Source organism: Acanthochromis polyacanthus, chromosome 11 (genome assembly GCF_021347895.1).
Source record: "Acanthochromis polyacanthus isolate Apoly-LR-REF ecotype Palm Island chromosome 11, KAUST_Apoly_ChrSc, whole genome shotgun sequence".
Taxonomy (NCBI): Eukaryota; Metazoa; Chordata; class Actinopteri; family Pomacentridae; genus Acanthochromis; species Acanthochromis polyacanthus.
This window is the reverse complement of record NC_067123.1, coordinates 23369844-23383364: the sequence shown is the minus strand read 5'-3', so window position 1 is coordinate 23383364 and position 13521 is coordinate 23369844. Positions and strand designations below refer to the sequence as shown.

The 13521-nt window shown below is 42.6% G+C and overlaps 1 protein-coding gene across 2 annotated transcripts in view; it reads right to left on the bottom strand.

Annotated features, from left to right (window-relative positions):
• adcy2b (adenylate cyclase 2b (brain)) overlaps positions 1-13521 on the bottom strand; it is a 70958-nt gene that overhangs the window by 41059 nt on the left and 16378 nt on the right. For both annotated transcript variants that reach the window (XM_022205385.2, XM_022205384.2), the window contains exons 4-8: positions 12536-12685; positions 6995-7143; positions 5607-5718; positions 2628-2755; positions 226-384 (exon numbers count right to left, since the gene is read on the bottom strand). In XM_022205385.2, the coding sequence (XP_022061077.1) occupies positions 226-384; positions 2628-2755; positions 5607-5718; positions 6995-7143; positions 12536-12685 (698 nt within the window). The remainder of the gene's footprint in view (positions 1-225; positions 385-2627; positions 2756-5606; positions 5719-6994; positions 7144-12535; positions 12686-13521) is intronic.

Below are 13521 nucleotides of genomic sequence, written 5' to 3'. Positions count from 1 at the left end.
ATGAGGCAGCGATAATTGACTAAAATGCTCATAACAGGCAGAATTGGGACAGACATATATCATGCTCCTCGTCCCTCTGAAAATATATGCATTTCCTGATGTACAGCGACTTAGTATTTCAGCAGGGAACATTTACTGTGTGCCAGCCGCGCAACGCCTACAAGGGTTTCCAAAGTCGCACTGTAACAGCAGTCACATCACCGTAAGCATTCTTTAAAGTCTTACCCAGGTACACCTCCAGCCTCCATGTGATTGGCAAGCGTTACATCATGCGACCACACATCGTACTGCCACTTCCGGAGGCCGATCACACCACAGAGGACATTTCCCGAATGGACGCCCACACGCATGTTGATATCGACTCCGGTGGCATCTCGGACCTTCCTGTGGCGCGTGAAGAGCAGACAGAATAGACTTTAAAGGAGAAGCACTTGTTTGCTTTCCTTCCAAAAGTGAGATAAGAAGGTGAATATTATTTGTAGAGTTGAGTACACAGCTGAGGCCTGTACTATGAAGTTCAGCATATCCAGGATGGCTGTTATCTCCCTGCGCCTAACAACCGCCATTAGGCTAAGCAGTCACACGAGGTAAATGCAAACTTTTATAGCACCTTTTAACCTTTGCTTGGTTGCATAAAGTGCTTTACAATGTTTTTCCTACTGACCCATTCATACATAAATGATGGTAGAACTGCCATGGAAGGTGCTCGCCAGCTGACTTGGGTTTTACCGTCATGGACTGCCGTGCACATTTCAGCACATGGAGGGACCGAGGGGTCAAATCTGCAGCCTTGTGACAAGTGGAATATCTGTTCAACCGCTTATGCCGCCTACAGGCTGAAGCTGGTTACGACTAGCCTAGCCACGCGATACCCATGTTTCTGACAGCACAAGGGTCTAGGGAAGCTCGACAGGGAGGGAGGCGGGCTAAAAGGTTGTCTATCAAATCCCTCTGCAGCAATTGGGTAGGTATACAACCAATCAGTGCAACGAATAGGCTGACGTGGTTCCGAGAGCACCGGCGGATTGTGGCTAAGTCCCATTAGCTTCCCAACCAGCGGAGCCAACTGGTATATTAAGGATTTGCCATATCCCGTCGGCATAAGTCCAAATACGTCTTTCTTCTCAATGAAACACTTAAGTGCCGTCCTTTGTTTATCTTTCAAGTTGAATTTTAGCTTCAAATCTTTAAGGGCTGTGGCGAAAGCCGAGTCGAAAGATAACTGTTTATTGTGTGCTGGTTGTTTCTGTCAGAGTCGTCAGCCTCTGTCGTCACTTCGTTACGCCCGCCTTCTGACTCTACACTTCATGGTGATTGGTCCGGCCAGTTTTAGGAGAATCCAGCCTCGAGCCTTATGGAGGGTAACTAGACCCACCCTGGCAGAGAATTAAATTTGTTGCCGTGGGTTGTCTAGCGCGGCTAGGCTAGGTTACGACCTCAGTAAGTCAACCCGAGATTTCTGAACTTAGCTATGAATGTGTAAGTAAAAAAAAGGGGGTTGGCACCACATGACCAAAGGCGAGCATGGAGTATTGTAGAGCCGCATAGTTTTCACAATAAGAATAAACTATAGCTGCTGCAGCCAAAGTAGGAAGGAAAGCTGTCAAGTGTTAAATGTTTTGGAGGGCAAGTAAAGACCAACATCATTCAAACTAATAAGTAGGCTTTCTGCAAATCAGTTCAACAAGTACAGGGCTTTAGTGCTTTACACGTCTCTGTTTAGGAGGTAGAATGATTGAAGATAGCATGGCTTTGAAATTTCTTGCTGTCAATTGGGAAAAAAAAGGAAGAACGGAAGGCTGGAATTCCCACCACTGAGAGTCTATGTGTTTCATTTCATTTTCCAAGAGCTGACTGGTCAGAAAGCAGTGTTTTTATATGTGTGGATCTGAGCACTACAGCAGGTTAGCTATAGAAGATAAGCACCACATCAGTGTAACCTGGGAAGAAGTGAACCGCTGTCATCGCCCTGAAAGTCCAAAATGAAACTTGAAGTTACCTCGCTAACCCCAAATCCCTCCACATAGTACAGGCCTCTAGAGATAGGATGTGGTGGAAGCAGGTGGAAGCAGCTGGGTTAGTCTTCAAAAGGCGAAAAACACACCTCTTAAGCTCAAAAACTCATCAGATTGCGTGTGCCCTTGACTGAGTGTTCCCTCCACAATTTAATTCTGGTTGGTTGGAAAATCCTCTGACAGCAGTGATATCCAGACTCTGCTTCATCGTGTCACAGGTGGATGACACCAGGGGGCGTCTTTAATCTGATTGTGATTAAAGTACAGTGCTGGCAAGCCAACATGCTGGTCGATAAAACTTGGTGTGTGTCCATGCATTAGTGAAAGACACAGAGAGCAGAGGAAGGGAAGAGACCAGGCTAGCAAAGAATATTTTTTCATTTGTTTGCATTTTTATGTGTTCATTCGGCAGGCTTATCATATTGCATTCACACTGTGTTTACTCTAGAGTTCAAACAGAGCTGGAATCAAGTCTGGCATTCCCTCTGCTCAATCTGTTTGACAGGCGTGTGTTTGTTTGTGTTTGTGTTTCCATTTAAGTGTGTATGTGTGTGTGAGAGAGCGATAGAGAGGGAAAGAGAAAGAAAGGGAGGCAGAGATCTGGTATTTTACTTGATGGCCTCACACATATCCAGGCCCATCTTCACGCAGTTCCTGGCGTGATGAGGCAGCGACTCAGGCAGACCAGACACACAGTAATAACAGTCTCCCAGGATCTTGATTCGCATACACTCGTTTTCCTAAAAGAAAGGCAAAAAAGAGAAAGAAGCAAGGTGCATTTACAATCAATCTCAAATATTTGCCCAAGATTATCAGTATCTTTAGTAACGGTAAACTATTGTGTTTGTTTCTTACCTCTTTCCAGTCCTCATGCAAACACAGTCCTATCTATCAAGCCCGAAATCATACACCCACACACAACACATTAGCTCTTATTCCACATGTGGGATGTGCAACAGCTCATCGTTGGACTGGGTTTATATAACAGCAGCTTCGTCAGAAGGGAGGACAGAGCTGCTGGACACGAAGCTGATAGCGCCTGACTCAGCTGTTTAGACCCATATAGCCGAGCACCCATGAGACCACGAGATACACTCTGACCAGCCCACACTCGCTCAGCGCTCCGGTAAGGTACGGCAGGAAGGCCAACAGAGGCCGCAGGACAGACAAAATGTATTTTAAGGCCACGCTTTAAATGATCGAAGACAAGACAGACATTCCTCTCTCATCCCTGCTGTTTTATAATTAACCCATTTAATTTGATGAATTAGTTTAGACTTCAGACAACACTAGCTGAAAGCACTACATGTGAACCCAGAAAAATTGTTTTATGTCGTCAACATCCATTATTTTTTCCATTACATCCAAATTATTTCTTGATTGAAATGCCACATGGTACCTTAAAACAACAAGGGCTGGCATCATGGGGTTTTTAACGGCTAGATTGGTTGGACCCCTGGCGGCTTTATAAATTGAAGGTTTAACGATGCATTATTTTCCTGGTTTATATGATTATTACTGGTTTATTTATCCAAAAGCCGTTAAATAAAATAAAGTCTTACTGGGCCTCAAAAGACCTAGAGGTGATAAAACCATAAACTTGAAAATAAAGTTTAGATATTAAAACATAGTTTAAAAGACAAAAAAAATTTTTCTTTAAATATTTGATTGTATTCAAAAGTGTATTTTGTGGTTGTACAGTAATAGACCGGTTTAGGTGTTTTCAATACTTTGTGTGCCTCATTCAGGGGGAGTACAAAGATCACATAGTAAAGGAAACTGCAATTCAACACATGGATTTTTTTTTAGAGGAAAATTGGTTATTTTTCCCCAAAGAATGGATTTCATTGGACTGAAAAAAGAGATAACTATGTGGACGCCATGGTTCTGTTGGCTTTATCAGACTGTGATAAAGCTCGGATGAGAGTCAGCACCTTCAAGTCTGAGGCCATGGTTCTCTGCTAGAAACCAGTTGATCGCTCCCTCTGGGTTATGGGAAGGTGCTGCCCCAAGCAAAGGACTTCAAGTATCTCGGGATCTTGTTCACAAGTGACGAGAAAATGGAAAGTGAGATGGACAGGTGGTACAACTTCAGCAGAAATGTGGGGATTGGACCAGAACGTCATGGTTAGGAAGGCGCTAAGCTGGAAGGCAAACCTCTTGATTTACCAGTCAATCTATGTTCCAACCCTAAACTATGGTTATAAGCTCTGGGTAGTAGCAGAAAGAATGAGATCACAGGTACAAGAGACTGAAGTGAGTTTCCTCCATAGGGTGGACAGGCTCAGGATTTTGGACATACAGAGGAAGCTTGAGTAAAATCACTGCATCTTCACATTGAAAGGAGCCAGGCGAGGTGGTTTAGACATCTGATCATGACGCCTCTTGGGCAACTTCCTTTGGAGGTTTGATGGGAGGAGACCCCATGGTAGACCAAGAATAGCTAGGGAGATTATATATCTCATCTGGCCTGGGGAAGCTTCAGGATCTCCTAGGAGGAACTTCAGAGCGTTCCTAAGGGCAGAGATCTCTGGAATGAGGTGCTTCACCTGCTGCCTTTCTGACCCGGATAAGTTGGAAAGCCTGGAAACTCCAGACTGACTTTATTTATGTATTAATATAAATACAAATAAAGGCAGTCTGGCATTGCGATGATACGAGACGATTTCAAAAAGGAGGGGCTAACGAATGCAGCTTGAACGAGAAAGAACCAATCAGCGTAACATGGATGTGACGCACAAACAAATCGACCTTGAAGTCCATGTAGTCCAAACAACAATGGCATGCAGTCGAGAAAGCGTCGCGGTGAATGATTACTGCCGTTTTTGTCACAAAAATCAGCGAATACATGGGGTACTCTCAAGTACAACACTTATTTCTGAAAAGGCTACGCAACAAAAGACTCCTTCCGAACGATTAGCGGTGTTAGGAATAACTTTAAATCGGAGCCAAACCAAGTCGGTGCGTATGTGTAAAAGTTGCTTAAATTTACTCACACGTTTGGAACGGGATTTCCCTCTGTACAAACAATGGCAAGAAGCCGAAAGTAACGAGTCATCCACTGCCTCCTCATCGTCGGAAACGTCAAGTGAAAAGAGGCAACGACTAACGCCATCCAAAACGCCAAGAGACCACAAAAAGATTCGCTTTGGCCCCCCTCCTCTCTCTCTCTGTCCTTCTTGTTTTACGGTGGTGGCCCCCCTCCTCCTCCTCCGGCATCATCTTTATGGGTAATCCAGGCGCTGAAGATGACGCAGCATTAACTCCCACCTCCCGTGCTATGATTGGTCGTACCAAACTGTACCGGGAGGGAAACGCGATTCTATTTGCACAATGCCAAACTGACTCTCCTGTATCTCCTAACATGGAGATAGGAGATTACATGGAGATTCAGTTTGGATTTTCCAAGCTACCGGATAAGCAGAAGAAAATGGATGGATGGAAAGAAATGAATATTGCTGTAAAGTGTGTTTTATGGAATGAGATCATTTTCTTTTCAATCCTTTCATCTATTTCTTCTATAATTTTTTTCAAACATACAGAGTGTATTTGTGCATATATATACACGAAGCTGGGCTTGTTATTACTTACCTTTGCAATCTGGTCAAATTTACCAAAAAGTTCATTCAGCATGTGCACCAGTTCACCTGGAGAGCAGTCACTGGCCAGCCTGGTGAAGCCCACAATGTCTGCATAGAGAATACTGCAGAAAAAAAGCACAAGAAACAACCAAAAACACAATTAGTACTGTTGTATTGTTTTACAGCGCAAAAGCACACGGTCAAGTCTAAGACTCTCCCCCTTGATCTGTGACTTAGATTACACTAAATCAAGAGCAATTTTAGATTCATTTATTGTATGGGGAATCAGTACAGAAAATAAATAATGTCAATAATTAGAACATTTTTCAATATTGGATTTAATAACCAGTTGAGTACTAGTGAAAATCTTTGTACAATAAATTTAACAGAGGACTGCAAATTATTAGAACCTCTGTAAAATGTAATCCAGACTTACAGCACAAGACACTACATCCTCCAAAGTACAGTTTAATTAATGCATTTTGTGGTTGTTGTCTTAGGCTGTATTAGTGCAAGCTAACTGTACCTAATACCCTGTTATATTTTGCATTTCAGATTTGCATTTTTACATCTCTCTTTTTCAGTGATATAACAATGCTTCTACAAATCTATGACCATTTCTTAAAGAAAACGAGCAGTATAAAGTCCAGTCACACGAATGATTACAGCTGGAAAACTGACAGGAGAGGTCGAGGAGGATCCCAGTAAAAACCACATCGCCACCTGTCCTTGGGTGTCTGCTCTTTGTTCTGGAGAAATTGCCCCTCTTCTCCTCCCTCACCGCGAGCCAGACCATGTGAGAATTTGCCATTATTGGAAGGATAATAGGCAGATCAACACGAGGACACACACATGCACACATTCAGCCACACACCGAGTCCCACTAAATGAGACACAGCGATGCTTCTCCTGTGAAGCTCCATCATGACAGATTTTTAGAGGACATTCGATGGAGAGGCTCTCATGGTAAGACTGGATTTGTGGGCTTTGCTCTATAACTATAACCCCCACAGTATAGAGGAGGACAGAGGACATGGGCTCCTCTTCATTTGGCAAAGTGACCTCAGAGTACAATGGATGTGGATTAACTCTGAATTGAATTTGGCCATGGCTATGAAAGGGAACAAGAAGATGGGATGTAGAGAAGATGGCGAGAAAGGAAGGGAGAGACGAGGAGGCACTGAATTAAAGGGAAATGATAGAGGATGAGAAGAGCACTGAGTATAGGAGCCATCCAAATGTAAGAGCAGGTAGACAGGCGAGGACAAAAGAAGAGGAGGGATGCGTAGTGATGAAGGGGAGGGCGGGAAGGAACAGGAGCAATCAAGCTCGGAGATGAGAGCAGAAAATAATAACCTTTATTACGAGGAGGCAAAGATTGGGGAGAAGGAGCCTTACCTGACATTGGTGTGCCGCTGCACGTAGAGGTTGTGGAAGTTGTTGGTGCTCTCAGTTCGACCAGAGTTTGGTCCCTGCAGCCTCTGGATGATCTCAGCTTTCATTACTCTGGCTATATGAGCAGGCAGTAAGGATAACAGTAAACGCTCCTAGAGCAGGAAGAGGGGGAGATGGGGGTCAAAGCCAGGCAAGGCAGGCGGTAATTGGATTTGCACTTTAAGGGTGAATAATTCCGGCAAGTTCAAACACAAACTTTGCTAAATCTGTGGGATCCTTGACTTTCTGAGCTATTATATTGAGAACGTATTCTATTTAGATTAATTTGTCAAGAAAACACATGGTGTGAGCAGAATCGGAGCAGATCACAGCTTTTGAGGCACAGATTGGATAATTTTTCGAATTGGAAATGTAAAAAATTGAGAGAGATGCTGCCATTACTGTCATTTTTTTTGCCATGCAAAAATTCTTGTAAACACACAACTGCTACAACTACAACTACACATTAAGATACAGGTAAATATTCTTCGCCCAGGTGTACATGTGTATGTTTGTAAGCAGGTTTACCTAGAAACTATATGAATAACTGTCTTAGAAACTGTGAAATAGAGCACAGGCTTTGATGGAGCACCACACTTTGAGCACCATTCTAGTTAGTTTCCACAGCAGCAGTAACACAGCGCTTTACTCAATGATGTTTAAGGAAAATCAAGTCTTTTACACTCCTTATGGGTCCATATTGTGTTTTTATGTGCTACACGACACATCATGAGCCAAATAAGCCATCAACACCATGGCTGAGCATTTCCTCTGAACCTGCAGTGTATCAATGACGTCCTGTGGGGTTTATACACAACAAACTAAGGAACCAATCCCCTTATTCTCATTATTCCTCTTGTACTTATGGCTGAATTATTTCAACATCACAACTTGTCATTCTGTAGTGTAGAGTTGTTTTACAGTGTTTGAGCTGAAGTGAGAGGGGAGAAATGCCTGGAGGCAGAAGCAGGGAATTCATCTAGACTAGACAACAGTGTGGAGTTACAATTAGGGCAAGAAGCTTGATTTTAGAGGTTTAATCAAAGGGATTTTCCAATGAAATACATGCATGACAAATAGGGCATTGGATGAACTAGTCCATTATATAACTAATTGGAATATTAGATGCCACACGCTACCAGTCTGAACTGTGGCGTCAATTCAATTCAATTCAATATACTTTATTGTCCCACTTGGGGAAATTTGTCTTGACTCAGAGCTGTGCTACCAGTATTGCACAAAAAACACATAAAAACAATTTTGCACATAAGACACATAAAAAAACAATATTGTGCATAAAACACATAAAAGCTAGCCTAGCCATGCTAGATCCCATGTTTCTGACGGCACAAGGGTCTAGGGAAGCTCGACAGGGAGGGAGGCGGGCTAAAAGGTTGCCTATCAAATCCCTCTGCAGCAATTGGGTAGGTATACAACCAATCAACGCAACGAATAGGCTGACGTGGTTCCGAGAGCACCGGCGGATTGTGTGGCTAAGTCCCATTAGCTTCCCAACCAGCGGAGCCAACTGGTATATTAAGGATTTGCCATATCCCGTCGGCATAAGTCCAAATACGTCTTTCTTCTCAATGAAACACTTCAGTGCCGTCCTTTGTTTATCTTTCAAGTTGAATTTTAGCTTCAAATCTTTAAGGGCTGTGGCCAAAGCCAAGTCGAAAGATATTGTGCGTCGGTTGTTTCTGTCAGAATCGGCACGCCTCTGTCGTCACTTAGTTACGCCCGCCTTCTGACTCTACACTTCATGGTGATTGGTCTGGCCAGTTTTAGGAGAATCCAGCCTCGAGCCTTATGGAGGGTAACTAGACCCACCCTGGCAGAGAATTAAATTCGTTGCCGTGGGTTGTCTAGCGCGGCTAGGCTACATAAAAGCAGTATTGCACATAAAACACATAAAAAAAAATTAAAAAAAACAGTATTGCACATAAAACAGTATTGCACATGTCCCGAAGGTCACACATGACACAAACATACGCTATAAAAAATTAAAAATAAAAATAATTGCACAATCTTCGGCCTAAGCAGCATTGTTTAGGAGTTTGATGGAGGTGGGAACAAATGAGTTCTTAAAACGGTTGAGTCTGCAGTTGGGGACTCTGTACCGTCTGCCTGAGGGAAGGAGCTTGTTTTCTGTATGAAGGATATGTGACGGTTCAGTCACTATCCTCTGAGCTTGCCTTAGAACCGTTTGCTCATAAATGGACTGCAAGGATTGGTAGTCATTTTTCCCCATCACCTTCATGGCCGTGTGCACCAAATGAGCCAGTTTGCTTTTCATCTTTACAGTCAGGTTTCCATACCAGGCTGACATCCCATAGCGGATTAAGCTCTCCAGTACTGCCTGATAAAATAAAAACATAACGTTTTTGTTCACACCATACAGTCTTAGCCTGAGAGACTGTATGGTGTGAACAAAAAAAAAAAAACGTTATGTTTTTATTGACTGCAGTCACTGGTACAGTTGTCTGCTGTAGTGTTTTCTTCTGTGTTGTTTTGTTGTTTTTATTTGTCTGGACCCTGTGTCTGTAATAAAGTTTGATGATGATGAATAAGCTATTTTGCAGGATTAGTACACTGAAATATACAGATGAACAGCTTTCATATGACCACACGATCCACATTCACATTCTATTCTGTTCTATTTTTACATCCCCTTAATGATGACAACTTAATGATGTTTCATTGGGGCTAATTTTTCAGCTCTGAGCACAGGAAGCCAAAGTGAAGCACAGAAGAGCGGCTCAGGCAGATTTTCAGATGTGCAGCTCGGCGGGGGAAAGCAATGGAGCAAGTTCTGCAAATTTTCAGACTGCTTATGATTCTGTGCTTATTAATAGGTGATTAAGGTGAAAATGAAAGGAAATGTCTAAGACCTATTTCTGTAGCGTCATTTATATTGTAGGTTTACTCAATGTGCGTCACCGATTTCCACTCCAATCTGTCATTTCCCCTTCACCCTCTAACAGAGGAGTGGCGCAAACTAGTTGCTTTCAGTTGAAGGTGGTAAATAGACATATGACTCAGTGAGTAATATATGCAGTGTGTGAACACTGCATAGCTACATTTGCAGGAATACCCCATAATAATAAGAAGGTGGCGGTGGTTGAAATGCGGTGAGCGTCTTTGCCACGTCGTCTTTAGTGGATCTCTCTCTGTCTGATTTTTGTACGCTACATTGTTGTTGCACAAAGCTCAGCATACACACAGAAGTCTTTGCTGCTTGACTCTGAGATTCTGAAGCTGAATATGATGTTTTGGAAAGCTGACATGTCAAGTTTCATTGCAAATGCTCAGGTCTAAGAAAAATGGAAAACCAGAGATGCAAGATCCATCACTCATAGCTGCTGTGCAACCATGTAACTTTTTGCTGTAATTCAGCGCCTTACACTTCGGTCGGAGGGCTGTTTGAGGGCGATTTTGGTGTGCGTGTGCGAGCGTGTGGGCATGTGTGTGGGTGTGTGTGCATATTCGAGAGAGCGAATAGCTGCCTGAGGGGGTGTGACTCATAAATGCAGCTCACAGCAGAGAGGGTCATTACATTGTTCACACACCACGGGCTCATTTCCTAAAACACAGCAGCAAATTAAGTAGAGAAAAGCGATGGAGGGGGGTGCACTAAAAATAGAAACCAACACCTCCTGCTCTTATTTACTTATTCAGCACTGAAGCGATACGAACAGTCTGCTGTGAGTATGCAGAGAGGGTATAATAGCCTGAAGAGATGTACTGTTATTAATCATGTGTTTGATTAATGAACTAATGTGAACTCTGTTAAGCGGATGAATGAGAGCTGGCACTGTTTAGTTTGAAGCGGCACGTGTGCACCCGAACACATGGCAAAAAGAAACATATGGCAACAAATAGGATAAACTTCGAGATGTAAGATTGTTGGACCCACCTGTAGAACAAATCACTACAATAACAAATAATGAATGAATCTATCATATAAATCCAGAAGTTATAATATTTTTTACAACTATATTTCACCATTAGTAACGAAATTAGCCTCAATTTTAATTTTTTTTCCGCCTTGTTTAAGTCACGGTGAATCTCTGCTGAGTGAACCACCAGTTATTAATGTCTAATTTAATGTGTCATTTCCCTGGTTGGAAAGAATGGCTAATGTCAAGGCAAAGTCGCTAATGTCAAGCAAATGTCACTGCATAATGCCACTTTCGACATGACTGACTTACCAACGCCTCATCCCCGACAAAACTGGGAAGTGACATATTTTGGCAATACATGGATAATTAAATTTGGGCACAAGTAACTCTACACAAGCAATGAGAAGAACAAAAAGAAGCTGCAGCCAGGCCAGCGGCTGTGGAAAGCTTCACATCTGTCAGGACTGAGCTCACTGCTATCACACTAATGTTTAGAAGAGTAGAGTTCAGACAATAATCATGGTCACCATTTTAATTTATAATGTTAGCATGATACCTTTTGCTTTTAAGCGCTTTACACAATGATGTAAATGTCACAGGTTTAGCAGGTTTATAATTTTGACTTGATGGTGGCACAAGATGAGAAACTGCGCATCTTCTAAACTCGAACAATCCATCCAAAAGATGTTAAGGCCTTTAATTCTGGGCCAAAGCAGTGGACCAGTGGACTCACTGACATGGAAAGGACAAAAATGCTTGTTTTGTAAAAGTATGAGTTTCAGTCCACAGCAACCGTATTAAAGCCTCAACACCAGCTGTTAAGTTCACATACCACATGCATCCTGATAGTTGCTGTGTGAGGTGTGTATCTACAATCAGTGTACAGTAGATGTTGGCCAGTGTGTGGCGAAGCAAACAGGAGGACCTGCACGGAAGCTAAGAGATGAACTTGTGTGCATCGGGTCAGCAACAAAACGTATTTCGGTCTCCGAAAAATGGCTCAGCTCAAAAAAAAAAAATCACCGAAGTGTAGGCTATAATTAGAGTATTTCAGACAACCATTTATAAATGGATTCTGAAGCAGCTGCATCACTGTATGATCTCCTGAAAGTCACCAGCATCTGCTGATAAAAACAGTAGTTTTATGTCATAGAATATGGGAGTTGCTGATCTACAACAGTGTGACTCTGAGTGGCTAAACATATAGTTTTGGAGTTATCAGTTCGTTAGATCTGAAGCAAAGTGTTAAAACATTAAAGTCACACACCAGCAAAGTCAGACAATAGCAAAAGACTACTGTGTTTTGGGAAGTAAAAGTCCTGTTTTTGTATCATAAAGTATAGTGTCTTTGAAGAAAGTGATATAGCTGCTTCAGTGCCTCATGGTAAAGGAGGGCATATATTACAAATACACTTTAATTGATTCAGATTTACAATACGATATACACTTGTTCGGACTTGGGCCAAACTGAGTATAATCTACCGTTGGTAATACACTGACCAATGATAATTATCTTATACGATTCCACTTCAAAGAAACCAAACTCTCCCTTTAAGACTTCATGTCCTCATTATTTGAAATCTGGCTCTCTCATACTGTGTACCTGTTGGTGCTTTTCAAACTCCAGCTTGATGGGCGACTTGATGCAGTTGCAGGTGTCTTGATAGGTCTGTTTGAGTGCCAGGTCCATCAGGTGCTTGTGATATGCTCCGGCCAGGTTACCACACATGAAGATGATTACATTGGCTAGGATCTGCCACATGCAAGACGCGCACACACACACACACACACACACACACACACACACGCACACACACGAAGAATAACCCATTAAAAAAACCGTTCGGGGGTGACGCATGTTCCAGATATGACACTGTAATTTTCCCCTATACGACCTTCCACTTAGGTCTATACTAGTGCCCTGTCAAACCAGGCAAAAGCACACAGTTCCACAGCGCTTTCCACCCTTATGTCAAACTCAATCTCTTTAAAATGTGGACCTGCATATCAATAGGTTGTCCTTGGTGCCGTATCCAAGGGCAATGGGTGTCTTAGAGCATGTTTTATTGTTGGTGTACTTTTCCACTGTGCATGTGTGTTAGAGAGAAGACAGACTGTAGTGATTACAGCGCTATCAGTGTGTTTTCTTTGATGGTTGATTAGAAGAAGTCAGTGTGTGTGTGCGTGTGTTCTTGTACTTGCTACATTGTGAGAACCATTTTCTGCATTTAACTATCAAAGTGAGGACATTTTTACAAAGTGAGGACATTTTGGCCGGTCCTCACTTTGAAACAGCCATGTTTGAGGGTGAAGACTTGTTTTTAGAGAACAGGTATGAATTGAGGTTTGGTTAGGGTTAGGGTAAGGATTAGGGTTAGGCGATCAGTTGTGATGGTTAAGGTTAGGGTAAGGCTCTAGGAAATGCATTACGCCTATGGATGTCCTCACTAAGATAGAAGTACAAACATGTGTGTGTGTGTGTGTGTGTGTGTGTGTGTGTGTGTGTGTGTGTGTGTGTGTGTTCTTGTACTTGCTACATGGTGAGTACCAGTTTCTGCATTTAACTATCAAAGTGAGGACATTTTTACA